Source organism: Fibroporia radiculosa, assembly GCF_000313525.1.
Source record: "Fibroporia radiculosa TFFH 294 genomic supercontigs, scaffold296, whole genome shotgun sequence".
Lineage (NCBI taxonomy): Eukaryota > Fungi > Basidiomycota > Agaricomycetes > Polyporales > Fibroporiaceae > Fibroporia > Fibroporia radiculosa.
The window spans coordinates 76,454-104,430 of NW_012133193.1; the positions used below are offsets into that span (position 1 = coordinate 76,454).

Genomic DNA, 27,977 nt, shown 5'->3' on the forward strand with positions numbered 1-27,977 from the left:
GAAAAGGTCGAGTAGAGCGTTACCCTGCGACTGGGACATATTGGCCATGTTGTGGATGTACTTCGGCCGGAACACGCCTGCATACTTTATCCATATGTCTGAGCCAAGTTGTGTGAGTGTATTGACGCGTGGGATGACCCGCGGAGCGGCGCCCCAGGCCTGAGCGGGGTGCTTGGGAAAGAGCTGGAGCCTCGGCAGAATTGCAGTGAGCCCAATGATAATAAGATTCGCGCGCGCTGATCTTGGTCGCACTGAGTCCGAGAGTGTCCGAAGCGAGGGCCGAACGCGAGCCAAGGCAACACGGAGTGGGTTGGATGCTGCGTTCCGCTGGACGAGACGCGAGCAGGAAGGCGCGCCGTGGCCAGCGCTGTCGGCTGGGGAGATAGCCGGGGCTGGAGGCGGGACTCCGGGGGCGACGGGACGGACGGAAAGGGAAGTCGATCGGGTGACCCGGGGTCCAGGTGCGCACGTGAAATTGGCCTCGGGGGACATGACGTCCTCGCCGCTCTCCCAGACGGAGTGCCGGCCTCTTACTTATACGCTCGCCCAGCTGCTCGTCTCTTCCTCGTACCTTCCTCTCCTCCTATCACTCCCTCTCACCATCGCACTCATAACTCCACTCACCATGATTACCGGTGTCCAGATTCACACAAAGCAAGCACCCCAGGCACAGACCGAGATCCTCACCGAGAGTGCGCTCAAGTTCCTCGCGGCTCTCCACAGGACCTTCGAGTCCACCCGCCAGAGTCTCCTCGTTGCTCGCGAGGCCGCCCAGCTTCGCTATGACGCGGGCCAGCCGCTCGACTTCCCCTCTGAGACCGCACACATTCGCGCCGACCCGTCGTGGCTTTGCGCACCTCCTGCCCCCGGTCTCGAAGACAGGAGGGTAGAGATTACGGGCCCGACAGACAGAAAGATGGTCATCAACGCCCTCAATAGCGGCGCGAAGACATTCATGGCTGATTTCGAAGGTGCGTACGCGATATCCGCGCGGCCGCCGAGACTCCTGACGCGTCTCATCAGACGCGAACTGCCCCACGTTTTCAAACATGGTGAACGGTCAAGTGAACCTGCGGGATGCTATCATTCGAAAGATTGATTTTGAAAGCGGGGGGAAAGCGTACAAGCTCAGCGCGAAGCCCGCTGTCCTCATTGTTCGGTGCGTGCACACGACCCTTCTTAGTCAGGAGGTTCTGATACCGTTCCCGTGTAGTCCGCGTGGATGGCATCTTGATGAGCCTCGCGTGACGGTCGACAATGCTCCCATGTCTGGCTCGCTTTTCGATTTCGGTCTGTATTTCTTCCACAATGCAAAGGAGCTTGTCGCTCGGGGATCCGGTCCATACTTCTACTTGCCTAAGATGGAGCACTACCTCGAGGCGCGACTTTGGAATGACGTGTTCAACTTCTCCCAGTCCTACATTGGCATCCCACTGGGAACCATCCGTGGAACTGTTCTCATAGAGACCCTTCCCGCGGCTTTCCAGATGGAGGAAATCCTCTTCGAGTTGAGGACTCATTCCTCCGGCTTGAACTGCGGTCGGTAAGTAGTATTGCTTCCATTCATAACGGCGACTTTCTGACCATGCACATTAGATGGGATTACATCTTCAGTTTCATTAAAAAGCGGAGGGCCGACAGGCGCGCTGTCCTCCCGGACCGCAAGGATGTCACAATGGAGGTCCACTTCATGGACTCTTACGTTCGTCTCCTTATCCAGACTTGTCACAGGTGCGTCCTTAGTTGACGTGGGGTCAATGTCGGAAAAACTAAGTGTTCCTGTTCTCAGGCGTCGTGTGGCGGCCATGGGCGGAATGTCTGCCCAAATCCCGATCAAAAATGATCTCAAAGCCAATGAAGTCGCTATGGAGAAAGTTCGCGCAGACAAGCTGCGCGAGGTTACGAACGGTCATGACGGTACCTGGATCGCACACCCACTTATCAATCAGATCGCAATGGAAATCTTTGACAAGTATATGCTGGGCCCAAATCAGGTGAGCCAGACTCGTACAATACATGTAAATCCTTCGCTCATCTCCGTGATTGCAGTACCACATTCGTCGGGAGGACGTCAAGGTCGCGGCCGCTGATCTTCTAAGCAGCAACGTACCTGGAACGATCACGTCAGAAGGTGTGCGCTCGAACGTTGCAACATCACTCGCATACAGCGCGGCGTGGCTAGGCGGGAATGGTTGCATCCCTCTCAACTATCTCATGGAGGACGCCGCGACGGCGGAGATTACTCGTGTACAACTGTGGCAGTGGGTCAAGTATGGCCTGCGCGTAGCGGATACCGGCAGCGTGATAACCCCGGAGTATATCGACTCCGTTGTGGATGAGGTCGTGCCGACGGTGAAAGGGGCGATGGTTAGTGAGAAGAACCTGGACATCGTCGCCAAGTACTTGAAGAATCAAGTTAGGAAGGAGTGGCCGAGCGAGTTTTTGACCAGCGACTTTATGGGCTACCTGGCCGTCGCAGATGGTTGCCCCGCGCAGTGGCAGCGTAGTGTCTTGTAAGCGTGTTCGTGCGTGGATTTGACCTGGTTTCTTCGCTGTATTTGTATCATGTGTGCATGTATAATGTTATTGTAATGTCTGAAATTGTAACTATACTCTGCGATACCGCTTGCAATACGCACGCATTGATGAATTCCCTGGCAGCCCCGACTTGACAGATCATAATATGAATCAGTTGTTATTCTCTCGAACACGCTTCTGCATGGTCTGCATGGCCACGGAGCTCTGTAGTGATAAGCTGACATGAGTGTGCCGACCTGAACGCGGACTTGAGAGTTTCTGCGCCGTGACGACTTGCCATGTCGAACCACGCGACAGCGAGGCGGGAATTTCCTTATGTGGTGTAGCATACGAGCGACTTCTACTCCTTTGACGCACAGGGTAAGAGCATCGACTGAAGCGACTTCCTCCATGCAATCATGACCTCCAAACGACATGTCAGACGAGTCACGTTAACGTCGAAGAAAAACTGGTGGATGGGTATGTTCGTGCTTGTTGGTCCAGACAGCAATAACTGACATTCTCCAGTCGAGCTCGACGATGAACAGGAGAGCGCAAATCCCCCAATCACCCCCTATGCAGACGAGGCCCCGCCGCACGAGCATCAACATATTCCTTTTGTTTCAAATCCATACACAAGCTATGAAACCGCTCGCACGCCAGGCCCATCCATCCCAGCCTTCCCTCCACCCAACAACCCCCTCTCAATATTCTCATTCCCTACTCCGACAACATATTCGGCCCCTCCTAATCCTACTCACAATCTGGCACCTTTTGAGGCGGGTTCTGCCTCCGAACTGTTCAAGTGCGTTGTCAAAAAGCCAAATGTCGTCCAGCTTGAAATTAATGGAGAAATGCAATCCAATGCAAACGATGTCATGACACAGTTCCTCGCGGAGCTTCGCGTCTACACGACTGTGACGCGGCACAGGAATATCACGGCTTTCCTTGGTTGTATAGAGAACGTCGGCATGGCCCTCGAGTTCATCGACGGACGTACGCTCTGGGCCGTCGTCCGCGAGCGGCCAGAGCTCATGCGAAGTAAGAAGATTGACTACCACAACCAGCTGCTTGATGGGCTGACACACCTGCATTCCTTCAACCTGAGCCATGGGGATCTCTCGCTGCTTAATGTACAGGTGACCCACTCATCTGACACCATCAAGCTGCTTGACTTTGGCCGCTCTGTCTCAGCAGAGTCTACTTACGCGTCCCCGCTGGAGAACCTCGCAGAGCCCCCACCACTGCAGCCGCCGGTACGCCCTCCTCCCGCCTCTCGCTTCGCACATAAATTACCCCACGTCCCTTCTGTCGTCCTTCCGCCGCCGTCTCCGCCCCGCCAAGTCGAACAAATCCACCCCGGAACGCGCCCGTTCTCTGCGCCAGAGGTCCTGCGCGGGGAATGTCAGGATGCGCGCCTCGCAGATGCGTACAGCTTTGGGATGATTCTGGTTTGTCTGGACAGGTGCGATTTGGTCGACATCAAGCCTTGGGTGCAGAGGAAAGATGTGTTGCCTCCCGGCTTCTTGGACGGTCTGCTCGTCTTTCGCGCGAGGTGTGAACAATACCTTAAGAAATGGGATTGTGGGCGACGACGACTGCTAAAAGAAGACATGATGGACATCGATGTTCAGATGGATGGATAGAACATGTCTCGTTCTTCATCCCTACCACATTTACTTTGATGATTTCGCTTGGTTCTAGGTCATGGTGACACATTTTACACTCATCTCCGATCATTGTGCGACATTTTGCACTCGATAACCCCAATTTGCTTATACCCATATCATGTACAATTGCTGAATCGAACCATCCCTATAACAATAGTCTATCCAGTGACGTTCCAAGGAAGGGCACAGATGCCATGTAGGTTCCTATATACATATTCTCTGTCAAAACCATATGATGAGGTGCGAGTGCGGGATATGCCACTTTGTGCTAATGAATGCACAGACCTTGTGAGTAATATGATCATCTCTAACGGTATCGCGCAACGTCACGCTGGAAGCCCTCGTCGTATCCCACACTCTTCATGCACCACACTGACATCGTCTACACGCGAATCAATACGTATACCGATAGAAGCTGGCGAGAGAATTTACCTCTTGTCCAGTTTTGAAAGCACGGATAATCTCTGCCTCGTTGACGTTTCGGTATTCATTGTTTGTATCACCGATGGCCTCCTTGACTTCTTGTTCTGTGGGTTCGCGACCGGGATTTTCACGGCGTAGTATAATTCGGACGCGCAGCCCTTTGTCTTTCCGCCTCCGCAGAATTTCTCCCGCCCATTCTCGTTTAGCCTACAGATGATAGTGGAGGCATATGAGCATGACGTTCTGCATCTCCGAAATTTATGCACACCGCTTCGCGCACTCACATTTGCAGGAAGAGATTTATACTCCTCGCGAGAGAGTGGCTCTGCTCGCACCATGGTGTATTCCCCCATGTACCGGTACGTGCCTTGCCGCAGTCCTACCAAAAGTTTCTGATCACCGGGCTGCCATGCTGCATCCTTCGTCACTCTCAGCAGCAGGCCTGGCTCACCCGGCTCTTTGGGCGCGTGCGGATTCAGCATGAGAGTGGGGAAAAGGAAATTTCTGAATCTGTGTGTGCGATTCTTCATGTTGATTGATGGACACATGCTTTGAGGACTCCCTCCGTATACTTGGCTCATGAATTTACGATTCACTGTGATGTCCCGTAGTGTAGGACGGACCGTGACCGGGTAGCTCTGTACGCTCATGGCGAGTAGGCGTGCTTGAATAATGTCCGCATTCAATAGCGCGTGACCTATTTCCATCTTGACGTCGACCTGGATTTCTGGTAGCTTGACACTAGCATCTAAATCGATCTGTAGAATGGCATGATTAACACTTTGAGCATGCAAATCGCTTGGTAGAGGATCGAACCCTCAGTGGTTGAACTTCCAGCTTCCACTCGATAGGCTTTAAATCGTCTTCTTCATCTATCACAAGCCATCCAACCCCAGCTTCAGTATTGTTGGCATTTCTGAGGTCTCTACTCTGGCTAGGCTGGTCTCCCCCGAGGGTATGCGTCGTCACACCACTCTCAGAACCATCTATCCTTGCCACTGGGCCCGTATTGTCATCAGCTGGAGGAGGCGTTGGACGGTAAGATGGACTTCGTTGGTAAAATGGACTTTGTTCTCGCACAGATGGGCGTATGCGTTTTCGGTTCTGGGTGATTCCAGCAGGATCAATAATGTCTCGTTTCCTCTTAGGCGTGTCAGTCGCGCGGGGCGCACATTTCTGTTCACTCATGTGACCTGCATCGAGTGCATTTTGGGGGCATGGTTCGCACCGTGGTCTTGGCTAGTTGAGTTCATTCAGAATGCAACCAGCTGAAGATATGCAGATGGTACTACCTTGGCGCCAGACTCTGTAACGCTGCCCTGAACGCTCCTAGAGCCCGAGCCCGAAGGATCAGCCGGGGCACAATCAGATGGCATGTCATGGAGATCTAAAACGAAGGGGTTGGTCGCGCTACCGAGAACTGTGGCTAGACGGCGACCATCTGGAGATGGCTTAGGCTCGACTTTTCGAGTCTCCACCTGTAGGTGGCAGCAGTCAGCGAGTTATGGGTCTCTGATATCTGAGACTTGAACCGCACATCTGGAACCAATTTCGGATGGCTTCCGTTCACGTTGGCAGAGGAAATGGGAGGGGCTACTGCGGCGGCTGCTTCAAGTTGTGGGGGTGCGTTGTCTGTCACCCGAGCAAGCGCCTCTTCCAAGGCCACGATCCGCGTCTTTTGCAGGCGAACGGTGTCTTGCAAGGTTTGGTTCAGGGTTTCCAGATTTCGGATAATATCCTTGTGGTATTGCATTTCTGTGCGAGCATCGTTCATACTTTTGAAATTCCGGATCGACCTGCCTCCGAGCCACTGTTTACGTTCGAGTAGTTGTCGGCGGGCCCCAGATTGGATTAAGGAAATATCAATATCGCCTGGAAGCTGATAAAACACTTTGTCGATTGTAAGTAGCACAACGTCGCTGGTGATTTGACGAGTCCCAACGTAATTCAACCAAGATCTGAGATTAGATTCCGGATCGACGCCGCGGCCCCGATATGTAGCGGTAAATATCTCAGCTAATCAAGACTCCCTGGGTCGTCCAGACATTTTTGTCAAGGAGCGATTCCACTCACCCAAGGATCGGTATTGGCAGCATATCTCCGGTGGATGTTTAGATTGCATATCCGAAGTTGCAGCTTCACGCATATTCTCTTCATTTACGCGGACTCGGGTCCTTTGCACTTCCGCAAATGACAGGAGAATTTGCATCAAGTATTGTGTGAACGCTCCGACTGCAGAAGCCTCATAGTACTTGCGAAGCAGCTTGTCCTGCTGTAAGTTAGGCCAATACCTTCGCCAGGGATTCTTCCAGGGCTGCTATCTTCGTGTTCTTTAGCTCGATTGAGACCGGCAATGTCGCTCTCAAAACTTCATCATTCTTAATGATGTCCGAGTCCTTGTATTGGAGTTCCAAAGAGCTGTCTGCGGAACCATTCCACCTTCTGTTTCCATGTTAAATTAGGGACAGTCAGGTATTGTCAGCATGGCAAAAGTACAGACACGTTTGCGAAATATCTACGTGTAGTGACTCATCATCAAGAGAACGCTGCTTACTCGTTTGACTTTGATGTTGCTGTCTGTCGTACTCTCTCATTGTACGTGACATAGTTCAATCCAGATACATATTTCGAAGTGACCGTGGTTAGAATTAGACCGTACTGATGGCCAAAAGGAGAAAGAAAAAATGAGTCGGCCCAGGTTCGAACTGAGGACCTTCTGTGTGCATATGTTAGACAGATGCGATAACCAACTACGCCACCGACCCAATATATACGCCTCAGGCTGACGCGAATCTAATTGCATGAAGAGACAGCGAACCAGGCAACGGAAGACCAGCGGAGGCTCAGCTGACATCTCCATTTCGCTTACTCTGGCAACCCATTGCCATGACTTCGTTGCCGCTATTTGCTCGCGGAACGGACGTCCTGGGCTCAGCACACCTACCGATCTCCAGTCTACCGTGTTCGTGAGACCCTCAGGCTCTCTGCTGGCAGCTTAGGTTGGGAGAACATCGGAGAACATATGGATTCGCATTTCGCTCAGTCCCGGCTTATTTGGCGACCGGCAAATCCTGCTCGCACTGCGCTGGACGCGTTCCGACGCATGGTAAATCGGAAACATGGCTTTCACCTGCGTACGTGTTTATCCACGTTGATTCCAGCGCGTTTCCGCTTAGGGGTTGTATGATTGTAGGAGATTATCATGAACTGTATAAGTGGTCCGTAGAAGAGGATCAATTCTGGCTAGACTTATGGGAGTTCACGGGCATCATATATTCAGTCCCTCCAGCTAAGGTTAACGGTACTCGCTGTCTAAGATCTCTAGAAATTTATGTTCATAAGTCTCTACGCAGATATTAGAAGAAGGCCACATGAAAGAAATCCCCACTTGGTTTCCTGGCGCGCGACTTAATTATGCAGAGAATGTTTTACATCGCCAAGACGACGCTATTGCGTGTACTGCAGCCCGTGAAACTGGTTCTGTAGAACACTATAGTTTCCGACAATTGCGGCTGTTGGTGAAGGAAATGGCAGCCGCTTTGAGAGTGAATGGTGTCATCTCGGGAGATAGAGTTGCAGGTATGATCTCGCCGTTTCCCAATTCCTCAAAAATCCTCATCGTGTTCCCGAAGCCATCGTTACAAATGCTATGCCTGCTGCAGTGATAGCTCTAGCATCAGCGAGCATTGGCGCGATCTTCTCCAGCACTGCTACGGACATGGGTACTCAAGTGGGTCCCTGATAGTCACAACAGATCGAGCTACTCATGTGCAGTAGGGCATTCTAGATAGGTATCGACAAATCCGTCCCAAGATCATATTCTCGGAGACGGAAGTTACCTGGTTGGGTAAGCCAATTAACCTGATGCCTAAAGTAACAGAAGTTGCGCAGGCCCTTGGGTCGTATGGGTTACAAACTGTTGTGTTACTACCGAGTACAAAGAGTGGGGAGAATTTGTCTACTCACGAGATGGCTCGTGTACCAAGCAGGTGAGTACTTTGCTTCTGTTTCAGACATCGGGCTTAAACTATCGTTGTCAATGTACGTAGCATGTCACTGTCCGCTTTCCTTGCTACAGGCGATAATCGAGAGCTGGTTTTCGAGCAGTTGCCGTTCAACCACCCACTGTATATCTTGTATTCTTCCGGAACAACTGGTCCACCCAAGTGTATTATTCACACAGCTGGGGTAAGCTCCTGCCCCTCAAAAAATTGTGGACGACCTGATACATCGCACATTAGGGCGTGTTATTGCAAGTCAAGAAAGATCATCGTTTCTCACTCGGTCTATCGCCTGACGACACGTATTTCCAATTCACCACGGTATGTACTTGTCCTTCCAACGCAACATTATCTTTAGTTTGGGTCTTACTACCAGACTGGCTGGATGATGTGGCCTTATATGCTACAAGGACTCGCTTGTGGGAGCCGGATAATTTTATATGATGGCTCGCCCTTCTACCCAGATGTTTGTGATTTCCTGAAGTTCCTCAGTCGCGAAGGGTGAGAATTTATTCGTCCAGTATCCGTTCACATACTGTCTCACACGCTGCTCTTAAGAGTAACCGTTTTCGGTACTAGCCCACGTTTTCTCACCGACGTCCATGCGAAGGGCATACAGCCATGTAAGTATTCAGACTTGATGATTAGCATCAACAGCAGATGTGAACCCTTGTCCCGCAGCACAGGTCGCGTCATTCGAGTGCTTGCGCACGCTCTCATCCACCGGATCTGTCTTGACTGCTCCAATGTTCGAATGGACCCAACACGCATTCAATTCCGACTTACACATAATCTCGGTATCCGGTGGGACGGATGTATGCGGGGCATGTAAGCAGTCTATTATTGTGTGTAGATCTAGGAAGTCTAGTTTTGAACATGGATGCCCTCGTAGTTGTTGGAGGGGTTCCTATGCTCCCGGTGCATGCAGGAGGTACGTTTCCACGTGCCAGGTCGGGTCTCTTACAGGTGCATGATACTGCTTGTAGAGATCCAAGGAAAGCTCCTCGGGATGAAAGTGGAGATTTTTGATGACAATGGCAAGAACATTGAGGATAGTGGTGTCCCTGGAGAACTAGTGTGCACTCGGCCGCATCCATGTCTTCCGCTCGGATTTTGGGGCGATGACTCCGGCGAAAAGGTTCGGAAGGCGTACTTCGAGCAATATCCAGGTAATTGTATCTGTAGCTCGCAAACATATTTGCGCTTACATCGACTCCAGGCGTCTGGCGCCAGGGCGACTTCATTGTCAAGAACGTTGAGACGCAGGGGCTCATGATCCTCGGACGCAGGTAAGCGCAGCTGTCGCTCAAAGTCTGCCTGTTGCATCGCCGATTGTATTAACATTGTTGTGATTCGAATAGCGATGGTGTGTTAAACCCGAGCGGCGTTCGTTTCGGTTCAGCAGAAATCTACTCGGTGCTGGAGAATTTCTCTGACTATATTGACGACTCGCTGTGTGTTGGCCAACGGCGCAAGCAAGATAAAGATGAGCGTGTTTTGCTCTTCGTCAAGATGTGCTTTGGGCGCGCCTTCACCGACGAGCTGGCCGACAAGATCCGCAGTGCCATACGTGCTACGCTCAGCCCCAGACATGTGCCGGCGCACATATTCGAGATTACGGATATACCTGTACGTTTTCTTTACCTGTACAGGTAAACACATGATATTGATGAGCCACACTAACTTGGCAGTATACGGTCAACGGCAAGAAAATTGAGATCGCTGTGAAGCAGATCGTCTCGGGTTCTAACCTCAAGCCAAGTGGCACGGTCGCGAATCCTGAATCCCTACAGCTCTACTACAAATTTCGGGAGCTGGAGAAGTTAATTGGTTGCAGCCTGGAGTCGAAGGCAAGGGCAAAACTGTGATTGTCATCTCATATAATAGTGTTGCCGACGGCGTGTGAGCGCCAAGACCGTATACATAGATCACACAGGGTTGAAACTGTGTTAAATCGAAGGAGTAGTGTGGGCCAACAATGTAGACAATTGATGTTTGTGGACAAGCGTACTGATAGACTCGGTATCAGTGAAGACTGGTTCAAAATAAAGGACCCAACCTGAGAAGAACACCGCTTGAAGATTTTATGACTATCCAGCGTAGTCAATTCGACGCTATACAATTTGTGCTATTCACCAATATTCAGTTTGACCCAGATTGCGTCGACGGTGATGGTGAGTGATATTCGAGAACATGGTCTATGTACACGCTACCACGTTGTATCTAAATTTCTTATATTCTGCACCACATTGACCACGAACTAGTGAATTGAATAATTCGCGCACGCTGAAGAACGTAGTAGGAACGAACTCCGCGGTTGTTAATCCGCCGCGAGCTCGAGCCCCAGGCCTCGAAGACCGGGTAACGGTAACAGATCACATGCCTGTGACAAGTCGCGGTTTTTGTCGCTGGAGTTCGCCATCGTAGTGAGCACTCGCGCGTTCCGAGTTCAATTGCTGAGGTTGTTCTCGAATATTTATCTTCGTCGAACCATCAGAGGTATATCCACTGCGTTCTTCTAGTAATTTTCGCCCGCGCCACTGGTCACTAACGTACTCTTCGAAAGAGCCTAGTGATAGACACGCGGGTGTTGCAGTGTTTTACGCGCAGAACTCTAAAGCTAATCCTGTAAGTGCTCCAGTGACCTTGTGGATACTGTCGACAGTTGCCCATTCCGTAGCAGCGTGCGCGCCCCGCCCTTGTGCTCCAAATAGAACCACCGGTATCCCCTTTTCTGCCAGTAGCGCACTATCTGCCCAGTACGTTGCTCCTGTCATTTCTGCATCTTCCCCTAACGCGTTTTTGACATGCTTCGCAAACAATTTCACAAACTCATGGTCTTCTCTGATCTCATACGGTGGTCTCGAGTCTCCAAGCCGTAATTTGTACTTAAAATCTTGCACGCTTTCACAAAGTCCGTCCAGAACTTCTTGTATCTGCTGTTCAAAGAGGGCGGGGGTCTCTCCGGGGACCGTTCTTCGCTCTATGGAAACCGTGCACAGTGCTGGGTATGACGAGATCTCCTCCCCGCCCTTGATCAGACTCGCATGGACCGTTCCTGTCCCTAAATGAGGATGCGGCACTGACTTTTGACCATGCAGTAGCTCTTCCCCGTACTTCTCCAGCGCAACGAGGAAGTGACCAGCCTTTGCGATCGCGTCGATGGCCAGGTCCGGGCGAGATCCATGTCCCGCCTTTCCGATGATGTCCACTTCCGCCCATACGAAACCTTTGTGAGAGAGCATCAGCCCATGTTCGGTCGGTTCACTGACGACCGCGCCATCTGCACGCCAACCCGCGGCAAGTACCTCTTGCGTCCCAAGGCTCAGATTTTCTTCATCTGCAACAAGCGCAAGAATAACATCACCCCGCAAAGTTTGTCGCTCCTTCGCACGATAGGCTGCAACGAGTGAAGCCGCAATGCCCGCCTTCATGTCGAACGTTCCTCGGCCATGTACTGCGCCATCGATTATGGCTCCACTTAGAGGATCACCATCGTATCCGGCCAACGTCACCGTGTCAATATGCCCGTTAAACATCAGGGCCTTCCCTCCACCGCTGCCTCGCGCCACGCCAATGACACTCGGTCTACCCTCGTGCGCCTCAAGGCGGTGGACTTCGAATTCGTGATGTGCGAGCCAGGCGCACAGATAGTCAGCGATTGCCGTCTCTCCTGCACCCGCACCTGCGCTTAAGTCTGGATTAGACGAGTCGATTCGAGTCAGAATCTGCGTAAGCGCAACTGGGTCGGTCGTCGTTGTGTCAAGAGGGGTTGGATAGGGACGCGGACCCTCTGTCGCAAGCAGGACGACTACACTGTCGGGTGTCAGTAGCCCGTCTGGCTGAGCGACCAGTTGGCGAAGCGCAGCGAGCGGTGCCGCAGCACATGGACCTATATTGACTCCTTCAGAGCGAAGGTATTCTCCTGCACTATGGGCCTCAATGTCTGCTACAGATGCCGATACATCTACACCGTTGGAAAGCAGCGGCCATGCCAGCGGAGACACAGTGCCGCAGTTCAGACCAGTCATGATGGTGGAGCTCGTAGGGATACCTGCCGGTGCTCCAGACGACGTGTCTGTTTGGGCATTGCGCAGGGATCGGTTGAGACATGCTGCCGTGTCCGGCTCAGCAGTGACGATGCTGGTACGGTTTATGCGTCCCGATCGCTTGTAGTGTGTGACAACAGCCTGAGCGAGCGAACCTACGCCCACAGGGACGATTACGACATCCGCATGCTTGCTTCCTGCTAATTGTGATGTCTGTTCATCCAGCTCGGTGAACATTGTCGAGTACCCATCCACGATCCACTGAAGCGGGGGATACGCATATAGATGAGTGTGTCCAGTCTTTTCGCTCTGCAAGAATGTCAGACGTACCTGTGAGATATCTGTATAACCCTCAAACGCCGTATCCTGAATTAAAATACCTCCTTTGAGCGCGCACGCAGCCTCGCTCGCTTGGAGGACTGTATGATCATAATCGCCTTGCGTCTCCAGGACTCGCGCGCCTTCTCCTGCGATCAGCTCTCTTGTTGCAACGTCCAAGCCTTTCGGAATGTAGACCACACAGCTCACACCAAGCAGATTAGCCATCCTCGCAACGGCACGTCCGTGATTGCCATCCGTCGCTGCGATCAGCGTGATGTTCTTACCGCTGCAAGCTCGTGCCAATTCTTCTAGAGATATAGCCGCGCCGGAAGAAAGACCTAGATATCTGATGATTGCGCGGTACGTAGCCCATGACGCTCCCAAAATCTTGAACGCAGGGAGACCTAGTCGCACAGATTCATCCTTCAGCAATACCTGTCCGATCCCCAGCTCTTGAGCTAATCGAGGAAGAGATCGGAGTGGTGTTGGTTTGTATCCTGGTAGCTGCTCATGGAAGGCAGTGATTCTAGGATCGAGGGGTAGTAAGGATGGTAGAGCGCCTGTCACCGCGCATGGATTGCGATACAACATCGATATCCTGAAGCGCACCCCGGGAATTGCGAGAAGGTGGCTTTGATGAGAGCCTCGGGGAAACAAAGGAGGTGGGTGACTCCGATTCAGATCTCGATTCAGATAAGTATGGATATCTCTCGGAAGTCTGCAAGAGCGGGGGTTGAACGTACTCGTATCAAGTACTCTGCTAGAGTCATAAGAGACTAGATCCCACCCTAAGTGTGGTCTCGGGAAGCCACTGTACTGCTATGAATTGCGCACTCGCTGTAGAGGGCACCGAAAGTATGTATTTGAACGGATCGGCACTATAACTCAACTAGCACACAGTGATATATCGCACTGTCTCAGTGCTCCCTTGGGTTCTGCACTTGTGCTGGAAGCTGGAGGCATGAATAACTCGTCTTATATCGATACCTCTATTCGAATACTTTGCTGTCACGAAGGAAGCTACGTCTTAAGCGTTGTATTGCATAACGATATCTACAGGAGATCGTCGTTGACAAGAACCAGTGCTTGATATTCTCGGACTCTTCCGGTTTCTCTGCTCATCAATTGACCTGTAGCTAACTCCAGCCGGTCATATTATACGTCCAACTTGAATTCAACCTGAGCGAACCGTATTCTAGTGAGTCACTTTGATGAATAAACATTCACCGGTTGACCAACCATAGATACCGCCTTATCTATACGGCTGGCCAGCTGCTCACTGAATTCTTTGAGATCCTTATAGGCGTCTGGAGCGCACACCGTGCACGTCACAGCCCTACGTATAGATGGCTCGAATATGTTCATCTCTCCGCTAACGGACCCCACAGGACGGCCTTCGAGAGCATACCAGACCCTGTCCACATACTCCTTCCACCACATTCTGGGTGTGTGCTCAGCAGCCCCCGAAAAAGGTACAAGTTTGTCGCAATGTGGCAGACAGCTGGTGCATCGGAACCAAATCCAAAGTGCTGGCCATTCGTAGGATACTTGCACATAGTCATGTCGAAGACGAGTGACAATTTTGTTGCCCTTGCGGCCCAGTATCTGTGTCAAGACCCATCGCAGGTTCGTCAAAACTTCCTGTGCAGCTTCTGTGCACCGGGTACGATATCGCATGAGCTGATAGAAAACTGGGGATGGAAGAGATCCAAGCTCCAGCGGTACTCTCTCCGATTGGCAGATGGCTTTCCGGAGTGAGAGCTTGGCTGCCTTGCGGCATATCTCGTACAGCTCCAGGTCGAATGCGACGGCAAATACACGGAGGGGCTCCTGCTCTGCGAACTTCACAAGCTCGTCAGCCAGATGTCTTTGAACCGCCTCCATGTCGTACTTCCTGGCGGCCCTCATAGTGGCGTGCAGCTTTTCAAGGTATGTGAAAGTGGGGCGATGTACCCCGGGATAGATGCTACAGAGAAGTAGACCAATCGTCTCGCCCCGCCGGCTAGTCGTTGTTTGAGGGATGTTGCCACATCAGTGTTGCGTTTGAAGAGCCCGCACACTGCAAGTTAAATCCTCAGGCCCCAGGTAGAGGGCGGATTTTAGAGTCTTGAAACGGGATGAAAAACGCCCACTCAGTCGGACTGGCTTGATATTGATCTTACTCTCAGCGACGATGATGGTTAGTCTCCCGTAGGCAGCCCTTAAGAGACGACCTCTTGATAGGATTGGTGCAAGGGCCTCTTCAAGAGTAGGACAATCGTTATGCGGGGCCCAGATGGTTTCGGAGATGAATGAGCTTACATAACACCGAAAACGCGCACTCCAGTACGCCACCGGATTTCAATTCGGAGACTACGTGACGGTGCAATGCCCAATGTCTTCAGCACAAAGCCCTGATACATCTCGTTCTTCGGATAAGTTTCAGCTGCAGAGGCTGGCCGAAGAGCTTGTAACACGCGAGCTTACCTCTTCTGCATCCCGCACCAACGGTCATCTCGACGGACTCTCTAGAGCCGAACGCGACCTCCCCGTCTACGTCCCTTTGTCGCACGACAACCCTTACTTGTCCATCGGGTCTTTCAATGTCGAAGAGTTCTTGCTGTCACGTTCTTACACATCCCTCCCTGATCTGCGGTTGGAGCTGCGGGACTACCTCGTTGCATTGAAGGAAGAACTCGTGAAGCTCATCAACGATGACTACGAGGCTTTCATCAGTCTCAGCACTGATTTGAGGGGCGAGGGTGCTAGACTGGAGCGTATGAAATGGCCCCTAGGTGACCTCAAGGTTCAAGTACTTGTACGTTTACAGTCCTCGACGCGTTCATTAGCATAGTAATTCGAATCATATTCCGGTATTAGGAAGCTAGAGGGACCTTACAGTCGATACAGGATGCCATTCAATCCAAGCTGAGAAAACGCTCGGCTCTCAGAGAAGAAAAGGTAAGGCTGCAAAAACAAGGAGTAAGAAAAATACTGCAACCTCTGGTCTAGACGTTTCTGCATCTGCTTCTCAAGATATCAGAGTCCATAACGCGCCTAGAGTCGCTCTTGCTCATTGCCTCACCATCCGACGAAGATAAATTCTCGTCCGGTCTGAAGGCATCATCTCACATTGAGGACGTCACCGCAGATGAAAGGTATGCAGACATAACCGTCTGATGTTTCATTGTATGCGATAATGATCTTAGAAATCGTGGTAACCGTGCCAAGCACCTTGCTCGTGTCGCAGTGGAGTATACACAACTACTCTATCACGTCTCTAGAGCGCGTGACGAAGGCAGCGCCTTCGTAGACGAATCACAGTGGGTTTGTAAGCTATGTATACTCTTTCTGTTCTGCTTTTGATGCGATCTGTGACCACAGCGTATTGACCGGATCCATTCCACTTTGTCTTCTGACCTCGACCATATCTTTGCAAGCACAGTAAAATCTCTCGCAACTGGAAAGCAGCAAGGCAAGGAGACAAGGGCGTCAGAGATTGAACGTTCGAAATGGCTTGCTGATGCTACCGAGTGCCTGCGAACTTACGATACTCTCGGGCTGTGGCGGGATGCGGAAGACGTTCTCCGCAGAGAAGTGGTGCGCGAGTTCGTCAAAAAGGTACAGCCTTTTCCCTTTCAATTGTTTAAGGAGGTTAAGATGTTTCATATTAGACAGTCCATCCGACTGCCCTTGCAGCCCCTCACTCTCCCATCCTCCCCCATACGCCCTTCGCGCCCAACATCCTCTCTCCCGCCCCACCACTGACTGCGTCACATCCGCCCCGCACACCCTACACACCTTTCACTGCATTCGCTTCCAAGCAGAATCCTTTTGAACTCAACCTGCAAGCAGGCGCCCAGTCTGCCGTCGCAGCGCATATCCTCGACGACCATGATGATCCCCTTGCTGCACTCTACAACACCATTTTACGCTTCGTAGATCGCGACCTAAAACGGATCATGGAGATCGCAGAGAATGTATGTGTGAAATCGGGGTCGCGCGCGTCCGCATCTGTACCATCGGTTCCTCCAAAGGCAGGCGCGACGAAACCTTCCGCCGACGATACTGGCTTCGAAGTTATGGCGAACGTGGTGTGGGCAGAGATTGGCCGCGCGATCATGGACGAGCTAGGCGGTACGGTGTTTGCTGCTGGCAAGCCGGACGAGTTCCGCAAGGTACGTAGACGCGACGAGTGATTTACGTGAATGTGTGGTGTTGAGAATGGTTCGCAGCACCACGAAGTTACGCAAGCTTTCATACGTTCGCTCGAGTTCCTGGCGCCATCCGTCCATTCCGTCGAGGTTATGCGAGCGCACCCTGTGTTTGCCACCTTCGAGCGGCGATGGCAGCTTCCTGTGTATTTTCAGTTGCGGTGGAAGGAGATCGTCACGAAGCTCGAAGATGCTCTGTCCGTTACTATTCTAGAGCGATCGACCAACAAGAGTCAGTGTCGTTATGTTACTGGCAATTGTCATATTGAATATTCAAATAGTGCTGGGGCCGTTTGTCACGGTGCAAGCTGCAGCAGTCTGGGAGGCTATCAATACGTGCTGGAGCGCACAGGTCTTTATTCCAGAGCTCGGTCATCGGTATTGGAAATTCACTCTCCAGGTTCGTGCCAAGTACTCAAATTTGAAGTTTGGCTGACGTTATTGCAGCTGCTAAGCAGGTACAAAACGTGGTTGGATGCCAGTCTTCCACAATTTGAGGCTCCTCCGAAAATCGCAGCAGCCGTGGCTGCAGAAAAATATAGTACAGTACGTTGTCCGTACTGTTCACTCAACTCAGACCTGAATAGTGAACTTGGTGTCCAGATACCAGGTTCCCCTGCTTCACTATCGCGCGCCGCCACTCCAAGTCTACCGACTGAAGCGGCTTCCGCGGAGGCCACTGCAGCCGACGAATTATTGCTCCAGCAGTTCTCAACGGCTATTATCGACATCAGAGCACTAGAAGCACAGATGATCAAGCTGTGGCGGGAGGAGCTGAGCATGATGCTTCCAGAGCTTGATCTGGGTCCTGAAGATGATATCATGCCCGGAGGTGAGGCATACTTATCGCACTTTGGGGCTGAGACTGACGGAGTAGTGTCGTTAGATGCGCTCAAGCATGCGCTGTCGACAATCGCCGCTCTTGTGCCACCATCATCAGGTCAAATCATTGCCATTCTATCGCGGCGGGGTTGCGATGCGCTCCTGTCCATGCGTTCCATTCCTTCGCAATTTAGAGCCATGTCATCGAATAAGCGCACACCATCTGAGCCAAGTTACTTTGTGTCGCTCATATTCCGCCCTGTCAAAGGATTTTTCGAGGGACTAGGGCTGGCACTGAAAGACGAGTTTTTGCAGGCATATGCCGAGGAGGTTTTCGAGATTGTGACGCAGAGGTGAGTTTATTCTTTCCGATTGATTTGCACCCATGAAGTATGTGCAAAGGTATATCCACTTCTTATCGGCTATGAAAAAGACGGAAGAATCCCTGCGGCGCCTGAAAAAGGGCAAGAAGTCAGCATTTTCTCTGTTCGGAGGCTCGCAACCAGCGAAGGAAGACGATGGCAGGGCAGACGAGGAGAAAATACGCGCGCAGATGACGCTGGACGTTGAAGCTTTTGGTAAGGATGCGGAGGCATTAGGAGTGGCTGTAGAACAGAGCGAGGCCTTCACGTTGCTGAAGGACATGGCAAGCGCAAATCTGACAGACGGTATGTCCTCCGTAATGATGGAGCAGCCACATAATTTACATTCACCGACGTGATATTTTAGAAACTTGAGACTGTCCGACTGTCCGTTTGCTCTCTAGATTACCAGTCTCTCCATATTATATGATAGCATTAATGTACACTGCTGGAATTAGGATGATCAGCCGGTAGGCATCTACTGTGGTATATGGCACCTGTCCGCGATACAATTATTGAGTTGCCGGGATTTGGCTGCGACTCATGGGTGGCGGATTTTTTGGTATCAAGGAATGGCTCCCCACATAAACGACATGCACCCTGCGACCCTGCCCAACCTTTGTCTCGCTCTCGTGAGCACTCCTGTATCGTCTCGAAAAGCCCCCTATCCGCGAGATGTTTGGTGATTATAAGCATATCACTGTCGGTGCGATACGACTCCAGCATGCCAGTGAACAGCGCCCTAAATTCCGCATACAGCGTTGGCTTTGAGACGTGTTGTGAGGACGCTGTCGTAAGTAGCCTCTTGAACATCCGCGGTAGCGAGACGGACTTCGTGGAGCTGACTGTCAGCAGCGAAGTGAAGGTCTCGTGCACCAAGGATCGCAGAGTGGACAATGTTTGTTGCTGCAAATTTGCATCTCGACCCTGAGTTCCCCCCTGGCTCTCCTCGCTTTGCTCGTGACTGAAACAGCCGACAATTCGCTGCACTGCATCAATTTGGGATCTGAGAAGTTGATACCAAATATCCTCCAGAGGCACCTCAGCAGATTGGGAATGCTCAAGACACATGGTCCCAGCGGTACGTCCGATGGCTTGTAGAGATGACAGCCCTGTGTTGATGGAGCTTTCCGCAGCTGGACTCGAATTTACCAAGCTGTCGGCAAGTTGCGATGAGAGTAGGTTCTCGAACTGTTCCACTTTGGACAAAGCAGCGAAAGGATCACCAGCACGGTTCAGTGACCAGACTACAGCATCATAGGCGCGATGCTCTTCGCATATCTGAGCCACACTGCTCACATCCAAGAAGTCTTGTGGTAGGTAGCGGAGGGCAGATATCACTCCGGCTGGATCGAATTGACAAGACAAGGAGAGATAGGTGCGACGCAACGTCACCGACACATGCACAGACGGTCCACTCGCTCGGAAAGGAACCATCCTGTCGTCTTCCCCTGACGACGGTGGTCCTAAAAGATACCGCAAGTAGATGTACTGGTCCCGGTCTCCCCGCTGTTGCGCAAGCTCAGAGGCACGTTCATGAAGGAGAGGAAGGTGCTTGTCAAGGAGTGCCGCGGTGCTGGCGACACTGGTATTCACAAGAGAAGGCAAAGAGTCGCTGATGGTGCTGAGAAGATCAGGTGGTAACGAGCCCTTGTTGGATTGTGTCGCAGAGGACAATGTGTCATCGATAGCAGGTAAAATATCTGAACGAGCGAGCTCAGGATCCCTCATGAAGGTCAGGATCAATGAAGACCAGCGATGTTCCTGCAGATACCACGACCGCAGGATTCGATAAAATCCGGCCTCCTCGAAAAGAGCAACGACGCGATCGTTCTCATGAGGAGTGTATGCAGACAATAGATATTCTGCGGCGAGTTGGCGGTCTTCACGTGTATCCATGTCTGGGTCCTGAGCTAACCCAATCAGTATACTGTGGAGGGCACTGGGCGGCATTTGGAGGAACTGGGGATACTTAGGGACGTTCCGCGCGATGAAGATGTTCACGAAGGTCACTTCTTCATGCGACAGATCTGGGGACGACAAAATTTCCAACAGCGTCTTCACGATCACTAGTCGGCTTACACCTTGCGTCTCGTCATTCAGATAAGCATCCTCGAAAGCTTGGTCGAGAGTGTGCAAGAATGCCTCGGGGTCGAATCGTAAGAGGAGTCGCGTATATGGGTATGTCGGCTCAACGCCGCTTTCCTCATCAGCAGTGAGTACTAACTTTCCACCTTCTCCCGGAGGCCACATGCTTGATCGTCCAAAAAACAGGAAGTTGTACACATCGTTCTTGGCTTGAATAGCATCCTCCTCAGGAAGAACCTCCGCAGCAGGATACGAAAGGCCGGAGAGAATGTTTCCAAGGTAGGGATAGATTTTATACGCATTCAGGATGACAGGTTCAATTGCGTTGTCATTCGGATATGACATGAGTGATGAGCCTTCTCTCCGGGCTCTCCGATATTGCTGGACATTGCGGATGAGGCCAAGCAGCTCGACAACTGGTGATACGTAGTCTTTCATTGCGCGGGTGAAAACATATATCAGCGCGTCCCAAAGCCTATGTTTCTGGCACAACGCGATGGCCTGATCGACGTCCAGACAATCTGGATCAATGTGCCAGATGATCCGCTCGGCCAGATCGGGATGCTGTGCCTCATCATGCAAAGCGATCAACCGTTGTGTGATACGAGGCGGAATGTGGTGGATGCTGCCTTCAAGCACAAAAGGCTCGAGCTGCGACAAGAAAATTCCTACGATGCCGCTGTCGTCAAAATACTGGAAGAGATCTTCGAAGAGGAAATCGTAGTCTCCTAGAACAATGCATGCCCGAGCGCAGGTCTTGACCAAGCCCTCAAACAGGGACGTGAGATCGACGCCGCGACCATCTGGCGTAACATGGGTGCCATCGAGCATACGGTCCTCGGAAAAGGCATAGCGAGCGGAGGCGACCATGAGCTCGCGCATCTTCTCTCCAACGACCTCCTTCAGCTTGTCTGGGGACTCAGGGAGTCCATTTCGGTTGCCCGGGGTGTTGCCAAGGTAGTAGGAGCGGGTGAGTTCAATAGCACTGAGGAAATCCCCTTCCTCGACGAAAGAAAGTATGCGATCGGCCCAAGTCAACAAGGTCCCAACTTGAATCTCACTTTGGGTCTGTCCTGGCTGCTCAGCTGCATTCGCTATATTTGAATCATAGTACTCACCATAATGAAGATCTTTCCTTTGTAAACTCTTACGCTATGTGCCACATCCGTAACAGTGTCCGAGTAGGACACAGAACCAGTGGTAGTATGGCTCAATATGGGTGATACCAGAGACCATGCATCGTACGAGACTTTTTCAACAAGCCTTCCGGTACGGATATCATAAACCTCAAGAGCATTAGGTGTAAGACCAAGCACTTGCTGAAACTCCAATTAGTCTCGTCCATAACCGCAAAGCCGACCTTCATTAGACGAACCCACATTGACATTCAGCCACTGCAGCGCCAAAATATCGTCGCTAGCACTCCACTGTCGTACTTCTTCGAGAATGACTCGGCCCGTCTCAACATTGTTTACCTTTCCGGTCCTCGCATTGCGGACTTGTTGAACAATCTTGTCTTCTGAAACGCGAATGAGAAAAAGCGTATCTCCCCAAGAGTACACTAGCATGGGGATGGTCGCCGATTGGTGACTTGAACCATTGGCCTGGGTCTTCTTATTAGTGGCCTCTGCAGCAGCAGTGCTCCCAGGAATCACACTAGGGAACCAGGCAAGAGTACCCTTAAAGCGGGACTTGTGCGCGGTGTCATCAGCTTCGCGATGCCGCCTGTACCAGGTCCTAGGTGATGGTTTCAGCCCCACGATGACAAGCTTTATGGGCGTCAGAAGTGCAATGAGATTATACTGATCCGTTGGATGTGATGCTGTGCCAAGTGGGAGAGGTGCCATAGCAAGTATAGTGCTGGGCTTGCGTGATTTACGCCGACGAAAATGTGGATTTGACGAAGGACGCGACGGGTTTGGAATGTGTTCATCGTCGGGGTATTTTCCAAGTAGGCGAAGCGTATCGGATGCTTCCATGAAAAATACCTTGCCGAGATTGTGGTGGAAGGCGAGTCCGTTGTCATCGGCGGATACGACGGCACTGTGCCTTCCTGCAACAAAACCAACGTTCACAATTCTAGACCCCACAAGGTGACCCTCTTGTCGTCCAGATGCAATCACTGTAAGCGAAGTGGGTGCCACAAGACGAACTGGTAATTTCGGCGACTTCAGATCGAACAATTGTACATGTCCTGTGGCATGACCCGAGGCGACGTAAGTATGGTCGAACGACAGAGCTAAGGCGCTGACTGGTCCAACCCCTCTATCTAGAGAAAAGCGATCAGAAACGGTAACTACGGCATCAGTACTAGATCGTACCTGAGGTGTCTGTACCACATATACACTTGAGATTCTGCTTGAAGTCGAATACCAGTATCTTGCCTGCATCCGTCCCAACACAGATGAGGCCATTCGCCGCAATAACAGTGGGTGAACCCGCATTGTCAGTCCCAAGGAGAGAAGAGACCTTCTGAGTATGTTTAGGATACACATGATCTCCGATTGAACGCAAGTGCGTCCAGCGAAAGACTTCACGTATCGGGTACACTTGACCCTTGGAACCATCCGCCTTCTCCGTTCCAACGACTATGTTTGTAGTTGTTGAATTGCGCGACAACGAAGAGAAATGAGAAGGTGTCACTGATACGCCTTCTTGAGTATGCGATGGTATCGTTCCTATGCTTGCAGACGAAGGCACACGCGAACCCTGTGGAGTTGCAGAGCGAAGACGAGAGACGGTGGGGTGGAGGAATGAGAGCGAAACCCTGGTAGAACTTGGACCATCAACAACGCCAAAAGTAGACGGATATCCAGCATCAGAATGAGACAATGCCGGAGTAGATGGTCTGGAAGGTGAATGATCTGAATGAATTACCACCTATGGGGGACAATGTATGAGCTTCCCGGAAAAGACAGTATATTCACTCACTTTTGCTTCGTCCTCCATCATGGCTGCAAGTTTCTCTTTCTCTTCCACGTCATGAAGGAGGGACCGCTCAACTTCCTGCTCGTCCAGCTCGTCCTCCTCGTGTTCGGCACCTAGCACATCTCGCAATTGTTCTCGATAGCCGCCAACAGGGTCTGCATCTTTCCCACTGTACAGAAACCCTTCCTCCTCCTCTTCCTCTCCCTCGTCGAAATGAGGGACATGGCTATTGGAGCTGTCCTCGGTGTCGCTCATGAGTTCGTCGAAACGCGTAGAGTAGTCGCCACCATGATCGTCTTGGACCTCCTCCCCATCGATATCTGAGAAATCGAGAGACCCACGCAACACACCATGAGCCTTTTGTTCGCCTTCCTGTGTTCCATTCATGAACAAACCAGTCGAGACTATGTGCGAGAGCAACGTGAGGGCGAATGCAGCAGTGAGGGAGCGCAGCCGACGACAGTGACGTTCGGGCGTCTATCGGCATTTAGGAGAATATTCGATTTACATGCGTCGTAAGTCCCGTATATAGAATTAGTGAAATAGTTCCCCTGGGATATGCCCTTGTATGGAACTGGTGAATTTCCAGTATAATGCACTCTGTGAATGGCGGATCGAAATTCACCATCGAATAATCCTATCTCCTCGCAGTGTGCAGGGGCTGCAGCTCCCAGGCTTGCTTTACCACCATCCCCTACACGTCCGACCATTTGGGACGAACTATGACCAACGTAGCAGTGATGGGCCCCCCTCCTTCCCCCAAGGAACCCCGACGCTCTGGGCGACGTTCAGTACCGTCTGCATCCACCAGTAAATCCCCAGTGGGATCGCCTACGTCCGAATCTGCGCCCAAAGTCAAAGAAAACCCGAATCGACCTTCTTTGTCGGCATCCACCTCAAATGGCAAAAGTAAGCGTAGCAAACAAGAAGACCACGACGACACCCTCGAAGATACCCGCAAGAACGGTGTCAACGGGAACGGCAGCGCGCGCTCGAAGCGCAAGGGAAAGGAGAAAGAGAAACCGTCCTCGGCTTTAGAGGCATTGGGGGACGTTGGGAATAGTGAAATCCCGCAGCCCGACGCGCCAGGACAAGAGGGGGCGGTCGATGGCGAAGAGGATGATGAGGAGACAGGCATCACTCGATGCATCTGTGGTCAGTCCTACGCGTTGACGAGGCTCTCTGTCCATGCTCAAAAATACGTCAAGGAGACGAGGAACCAGAATCCGCAGAGTTCATGGCACAATGCGAAATGTGTAAGGCCTGGCAGCACGGCCAATGCATGGGTTTTGCCAACATCGCATCCCTACCCCAGCACTACTATTGCGAGCAGTGTCGACCGGATCTTTACACTGAGCTTCTGAAGTGCGTTCCCCCTCCTGCCACTGCAGCGTCTATCTTACCGCGCCCCACGGTTGTAGGAAACACGCTAAAAGGGCCCGCCAGTCGTCGACCGCCTCCCACCACACTTCTGCCACAGCTTCACACGCGCCCCGTTCGTCTCGGTCGCACTCTCCCATACACCATCAAAAGCCGGCCAAACGACGAAATACGATGAATAGCCGAGACGCGGCGTTCGAAGAGAGTTTTCAGGCGCTGCTTGAGGCGACTGCTGTCGAGGCGGCCGCTCAAGAAGTGCATGCCGCCACAGTAGTCACGAAGGAGAATGGGGACATGAACGGTCACGACGGCGAACCGGAGATTGAGGTCGCACCCAACAGCCGGAGAAAGCGAAAGCGATCTGACGACGACGCGTAAGCCACCCTCGGCTGAGCTGGTTGTGGTGTTCACCTTGTCTTCTTGTTTTTGTAGTACGACCACAAAACGGACACGATCCACGTCTATTGCATCCGATCGCACCAGTGTGGCCAACACAGTTGTGGCCCGCGATCCCACACCAATAAATGGGGGCAGCAACAACAACGCAAAGGCGTCAACATCGATGGGGAAGTCTTCCAGCTCTCGCAACAGACGTGGAACAGCGCGTAAATCACAGGCACAGGACCTGGCATCAGTCGAGGGCGACGAAGGTCCGTCGACTCCGTTCCATCGTCCGAATACGTGACGTAACTCACGTGACCCTATAACAGTCCCTTCAGCAGGCAACACAGGTTCAGCGCGCAGGCAAGCCACCAGCCGCGCAAAAGGTACGACGCCTGCCAACCGCCCTCATGCGCTGATGCTGATGCCTCGACCAGCAACTACGGCGAACGACAACGCCACTCGCCGGGCGCAGGCCAACCCTGCCAATGGCCATGGGGCAAATGCAGCCTCGCATTCAAACACCACGAATGCACGCGCCTACCATCACACACATGCATATGCTGTGTCACAACAGCCGTTATTCACATCGTGGAATCTTCCAGACTACCTCGCGCATCTTGAACCGATGCTACCAACCGGGGTCCCACAGCCCCTCGAGGTGCGGGGCTCGGGTGTCGACTTTATTGGCAGGGAGTCCCTGGAGCGTACAACCGAGCGCGGAGTCAAAGTGAAATGGCCTAGCAAGCGGATGAGTGTAGGAGACATGAACAAACGCGTCAGAGCTCTGGTGGAGTGGGTTGGTCGGGAACAAGCTAGCGCTTTGGAGAGAAGCAGGCGGAGGGAAGCATTAGAAAGAGCATTGAGAGAAGCACGGAGCTCAAATATGGATGGTCAACCGGGATCGGGAGACCATCCCCCAGGCTCAAATGGAGAGGCGATAACGAATCATAGTTCCCCCGCAGATGCTGTCTCGCCTGAGAAGCGGCTGTCGTCGACCAATGGCCCCCCTCCAAATGGTTTAGACTCTGGCCTGACAACGATGAAACTCATGGAGGAGCTCATGGAGGAGCTCATTGGGTTTCAGGAGAGGTTTGGTCCAGGCGCAAAGACGAAGGAGCGGGAACGAAGGACTGCTCTCGCATGACGGACTTACTTCCGGTTATCGATACCATTCCATTAGTACTTATTGTCGTCTGTATTATTGGTTGCTTATGTTCCCGTGTCTTTCTCTCGTCTTAGTGAGTCTTGTAACGTTGCTCTAGCATAATTGTGTATTCTTCAGCTCACAGACTAATGCGACTGTATATGGTTCCGCAGGGCCCATGCCAGTCGGAGCGCCACGCCGCAACAGCAAGGACCCACGTAAAACTCTAAGATATAGATGTCCATTTGTTTGATCTCACATTCCCCTCATACTTTTGAGTCTGAAATGGATTTGGATGTTGAAAGGGCATGCAGCTGACCGTAAGTTGATACAAGGGGTGGATTGAAAAAGTAAATAGCTGTATTTGCCGGATACGGATAAGTACTAGGATCAGATCAGATCTATATTGCAGATGGCCTAAGTTAAGGCGGCTATCCACCGAGTCATTCGTTATTTACTCACTCGGCCTCGAGGGAATGAACTGTCTTTTGGGACATCTCCCACCATTACTGCAGCCCACACGATAACGCACCCACCACGCCTATCCAATGTCACCAACAGCGACACTTGAATACTCCTCCAATGCACCAGAGCCTCTGCAATATCCCAGGCTTCCCGAACATCATTTGCTTCCAAGCAAGACTCCAGACTATCTCCGATTGATTCTGACCTCCAAGGTCTACGAGATCCTGAAAGAGACGCCCCTTGTCTATTGCGATGGCTTGAGCACTCGATTCGGGAACCAGATATGGTTAAAACGCGAGGATCTCCAGGAGGTCTTCAGCTTCAAAATAAGAGGTGCATATAACTTCATGGCTAGTCTCACTGAGGAAGAACGGTGGAAAGGCGTCGTTACATGTAGTGCGGGTCAGTGTGCGTACTTGCTTGAGGTTTCTTGACCTCCGTCTTGTCATCGGCCCTGTGCATGCTGAATTCGATGTAGGAAACCATGCGCAGGGAGTTGCGCTGTCGGGTTCTAAACTTGACATTCCTTGTACGATTGTGATGCCCAAAGGCACGCCGTCCATCAAAGTCCGCAACGTCTCACGACTGGGCGCAAAGGTCGTGTTGTTCGGCCAGGACTTTGACGAGGCGAAGACTGAGTGTGCGCGTTTGGCGGCGGCTCATGGCCTCATTTTCGTCCCGCCGTACGACGACCCACTCGTTGTCGCCGGTCAAGGTACAATCGGCGTGGAGATCCTGAAGCAAGTACCGAACTCTGAGAATCTAGACGGCATATTTGCAGCCGTCGGTGGTGGTGGTCTGGTTGCTGGGATCTGCGAGTATGTGAAAAGAATAGGTTCCCCGAATACTAAGGTTTTTGGCGTCGAAACTGTGGACGGAGATGCAATGGCGCGGAGTTTGGAGAAAGGCCATCGCGTCACATTGGATGAAGTTGGACCATTCAGCGATGGCACAGCCGTGAAGATCGTTGGGGCTGAGCCTTTCAGAATCTGCCAACAATTATTAGATGGTGTTGTGAAGGCTGACAATGACGAGATCTGCGCAGCCATCAAGGACGTCTTCGAAGGTACAGCTTGAATTGAAGTGACAATGTGTAACAAATATTGATCACGATTTATTCAGAGACCCGGTCGATTACCGAACCCGCTGGAGCATTAGCACTGGCAGGACTAAAACGATACATTGTAGAAAATGAGCTAATAGGCGCAGAAAAGAAGTTTGTGGTGGTGG

At 51.9% G+C, this 27,977-nt stretch overlaps 10 protein-coding genes across 10 annotated transcripts; 6 read left to right on the forward strand and 4 right to left on the reverse strand.

Moving 5' to 3' along the window:
• Window positions 1–214: 214 nt before the first annotated feature.
• Window positions 215–2,517, forward strand: FIBRA_00679 (uncharacterized protein; the record flags this gene model as incomplete). Its single annotated transcript, XM_012322570.1, has 6 exons — window positions 215–971; window positions 1,024–1,159; window positions 1,214–1,543; window positions 1,597–1,731; window positions 1,790–1,994; window positions 2,050–2,517. The coding sequence occupies 6 exons, from the start codon at window positions 215–217 to the stop codon at window positions 2,515–2,517; spliced, it is 2,031 nt and encodes a 676-aa protein (XP_012177960.1).
• Window positions 2,518–2,936: 419 nt separating this feature from the next.
• Window positions 2,937–4,163, forward strand: FIBRA_00680 (uncharacterized protein; the record flags this gene model as incomplete). The annotated part of the gene is made up of 2 exons (XM_012322571.1): window positions 2,937–2,997; window positions 3,046–4,163. 2 exons carry the CDS (start codon window positions 2,937–2,939, stop codon window positions 4,161–4,163), a joined length of 1,179 nt encoding a protein of 392 aa, XP_012177961.1.
• A 331-nt stretch (window positions 4,164–4,494) lies between these two features.
• Window positions 4,495–6,384, reverse strand: FIBRA_00681 (uncharacterized protein; the record flags this gene model as incomplete). The annotated part of the gene is made up of 6 exons (XM_012322572.1): window positions 4,495–4,569; window positions 4,620–4,817; window positions 4,895–5,368; window positions 5,427–5,849; window positions 5,903–6,088; window positions 6,148–6,384. The coding sequence occupies 6 exons, from the start codon at window positions 6,382–6,384 to the stop codon at window positions 4,495–4,497; spliced, it is 1,593 nt and encodes a 530-aa protein (XP_012177962.1).
• A 1,248-nt stretch (window positions 6,385–7,632) lies between these two features.
• FIBRA_00682 (uncharacterized protein) lies at window positions 7,633–10,479 on the forward strand (the record flags this gene model as incomplete). The annotated part of the gene is made up of 15 exons (XM_012322573.1): window positions 7,633–7,744; window positions 7,804–7,904; window positions 7,964–8,189; window positions 8,243–8,340; window positions 8,388–8,599; window positions 8,660–8,798; window positions 8,852–8,932; window positions 8,988–9,112; window positions 9,170–9,234; window positions 9,293–9,439; window positions 9,504–9,542; window positions 9,598–9,780; window positions 9,831–9,900; window positions 9,973–10,240; window positions 10,303–10,479. 15 exons carry the CDS (start codon window positions 7,633–7,635, stop codon window positions 10,477–10,479), a joined length of 2,043 nt encoding a protein of 680 aa, XP_012177963.1.
• Window positions 10,480–11,211: 732 nt separating this feature from the next.
• Window positions 11,212–13,572, reverse strand: FIBRA_00683 (uncharacterized protein; the record flags this gene model as incomplete). The annotated part of the gene is made up of 1 exon (XM_012322574.1): window positions 11,212–13,572. The coding sequence occupies one exon, from the start codon at window positions 13,570–13,572 to the stop codon at window positions 11,212–11,214; it is 2,361 nt and encodes a 786-aa protein (XP_012177964.1).
• Window positions 13,573–14,184: 612 nt separating this feature from the next.
• On the reverse strand, window positions 14,185–14,889 carry FIBRA_00684 (uncharacterized protein; the record flags this gene model as incomplete). The annotated part of the gene is made up of 1 exon (XM_012322575.1): window positions 14,185–14,889. One exon carries the CDS (start codon window positions 14,887–14,889, stop codon window positions 14,185–14,187), a length of 705 nt encoding a protein of 234 aa, XP_012177965.1.
• Window positions 14,890–15,355: 466 nt separating this feature from the next.
• FIBRA_00685 (uncharacterized protein) lies at window positions 15,356–18,717 on the forward strand (the record flags this gene model as incomplete). Its single annotated transcript, XM_012322576.1, has 12 exons — window positions 15,356–15,778; window positions 15,841–15,921; window positions 15,973–16,118; window positions 16,170–16,287; window positions 16,345–16,581; window positions 16,635–17,138; window positions 17,196–17,406; window positions 17,456–17,574; window positions 17,622–17,720; window positions 17,778–18,006; window positions 18,061–18,349; window positions 18,399–18,717. 12 exons carry the CDS (start codon window positions 15,356–15,358, stop codon window positions 18,715–18,717), a joined length of 2,775 nt encoding a protein of 924 aa, XP_012177966.1.
• A 76-nt stretch (window positions 18,718–18,793) lies between these two features.
• Window positions 18,794–23,761, reverse strand: FIBRA_00686 (uncharacterized protein; the record flags this gene model as incomplete). Its single annotated transcript, XM_012322577.1, has 5 exons — window positions 18,794–21,514; window positions 21,565–21,765; window positions 21,826–22,715; window positions 22,768–23,326; window positions 23,378–23,761. The coding sequence occupies 5 exons, from the start codon at window positions 23,759–23,761 to the stop codon at window positions 18,794–18,796; spliced, it is 4,755 nt and encodes a 1,584-aa protein (XP_012177967.1).
• Window positions 23,762–24,096: 335 nt separating this feature from the next.
• On the forward strand, window positions 24,097–26,282 carry FIBRA_00687 (uncharacterized protein; the record flags this gene model as incomplete). Its single annotated transcript, XM_012322578.1, has 6 exons — window positions 24,097–24,529; window positions 24,583–24,739; window positions 24,796–25,128; window positions 25,187–25,404; window positions 25,465–25,521; window positions 25,573–26,282. The coding sequence occupies 6 exons, from the start codon at window positions 24,097–24,099 to the stop codon at window positions 26,280–26,282; spliced, it is 1,908 nt and encodes a 635-aa protein (XP_012177968.1).
• A 548-nt stretch (window positions 26,283–26,830) lies between these two features.
• Window positions 26,831–27,824, forward strand: FIBRA_00688 (uncharacterized protein; the record flags this gene model as incomplete). Its single annotated transcript, XM_012322579.1, has 2 exons — window positions 26,831–27,149; window positions 27,226–27,824. The coding sequence occupies 2 exons, from the start codon at window positions 26,831–26,833 to the stop codon at window positions 27,822–27,824; spliced, it is 918 nt and encodes a 305-aa protein (XP_012177969.1).
• Between the last annotated feature and the right edge of the window lie 153 nt (window positions 27,825–27,977).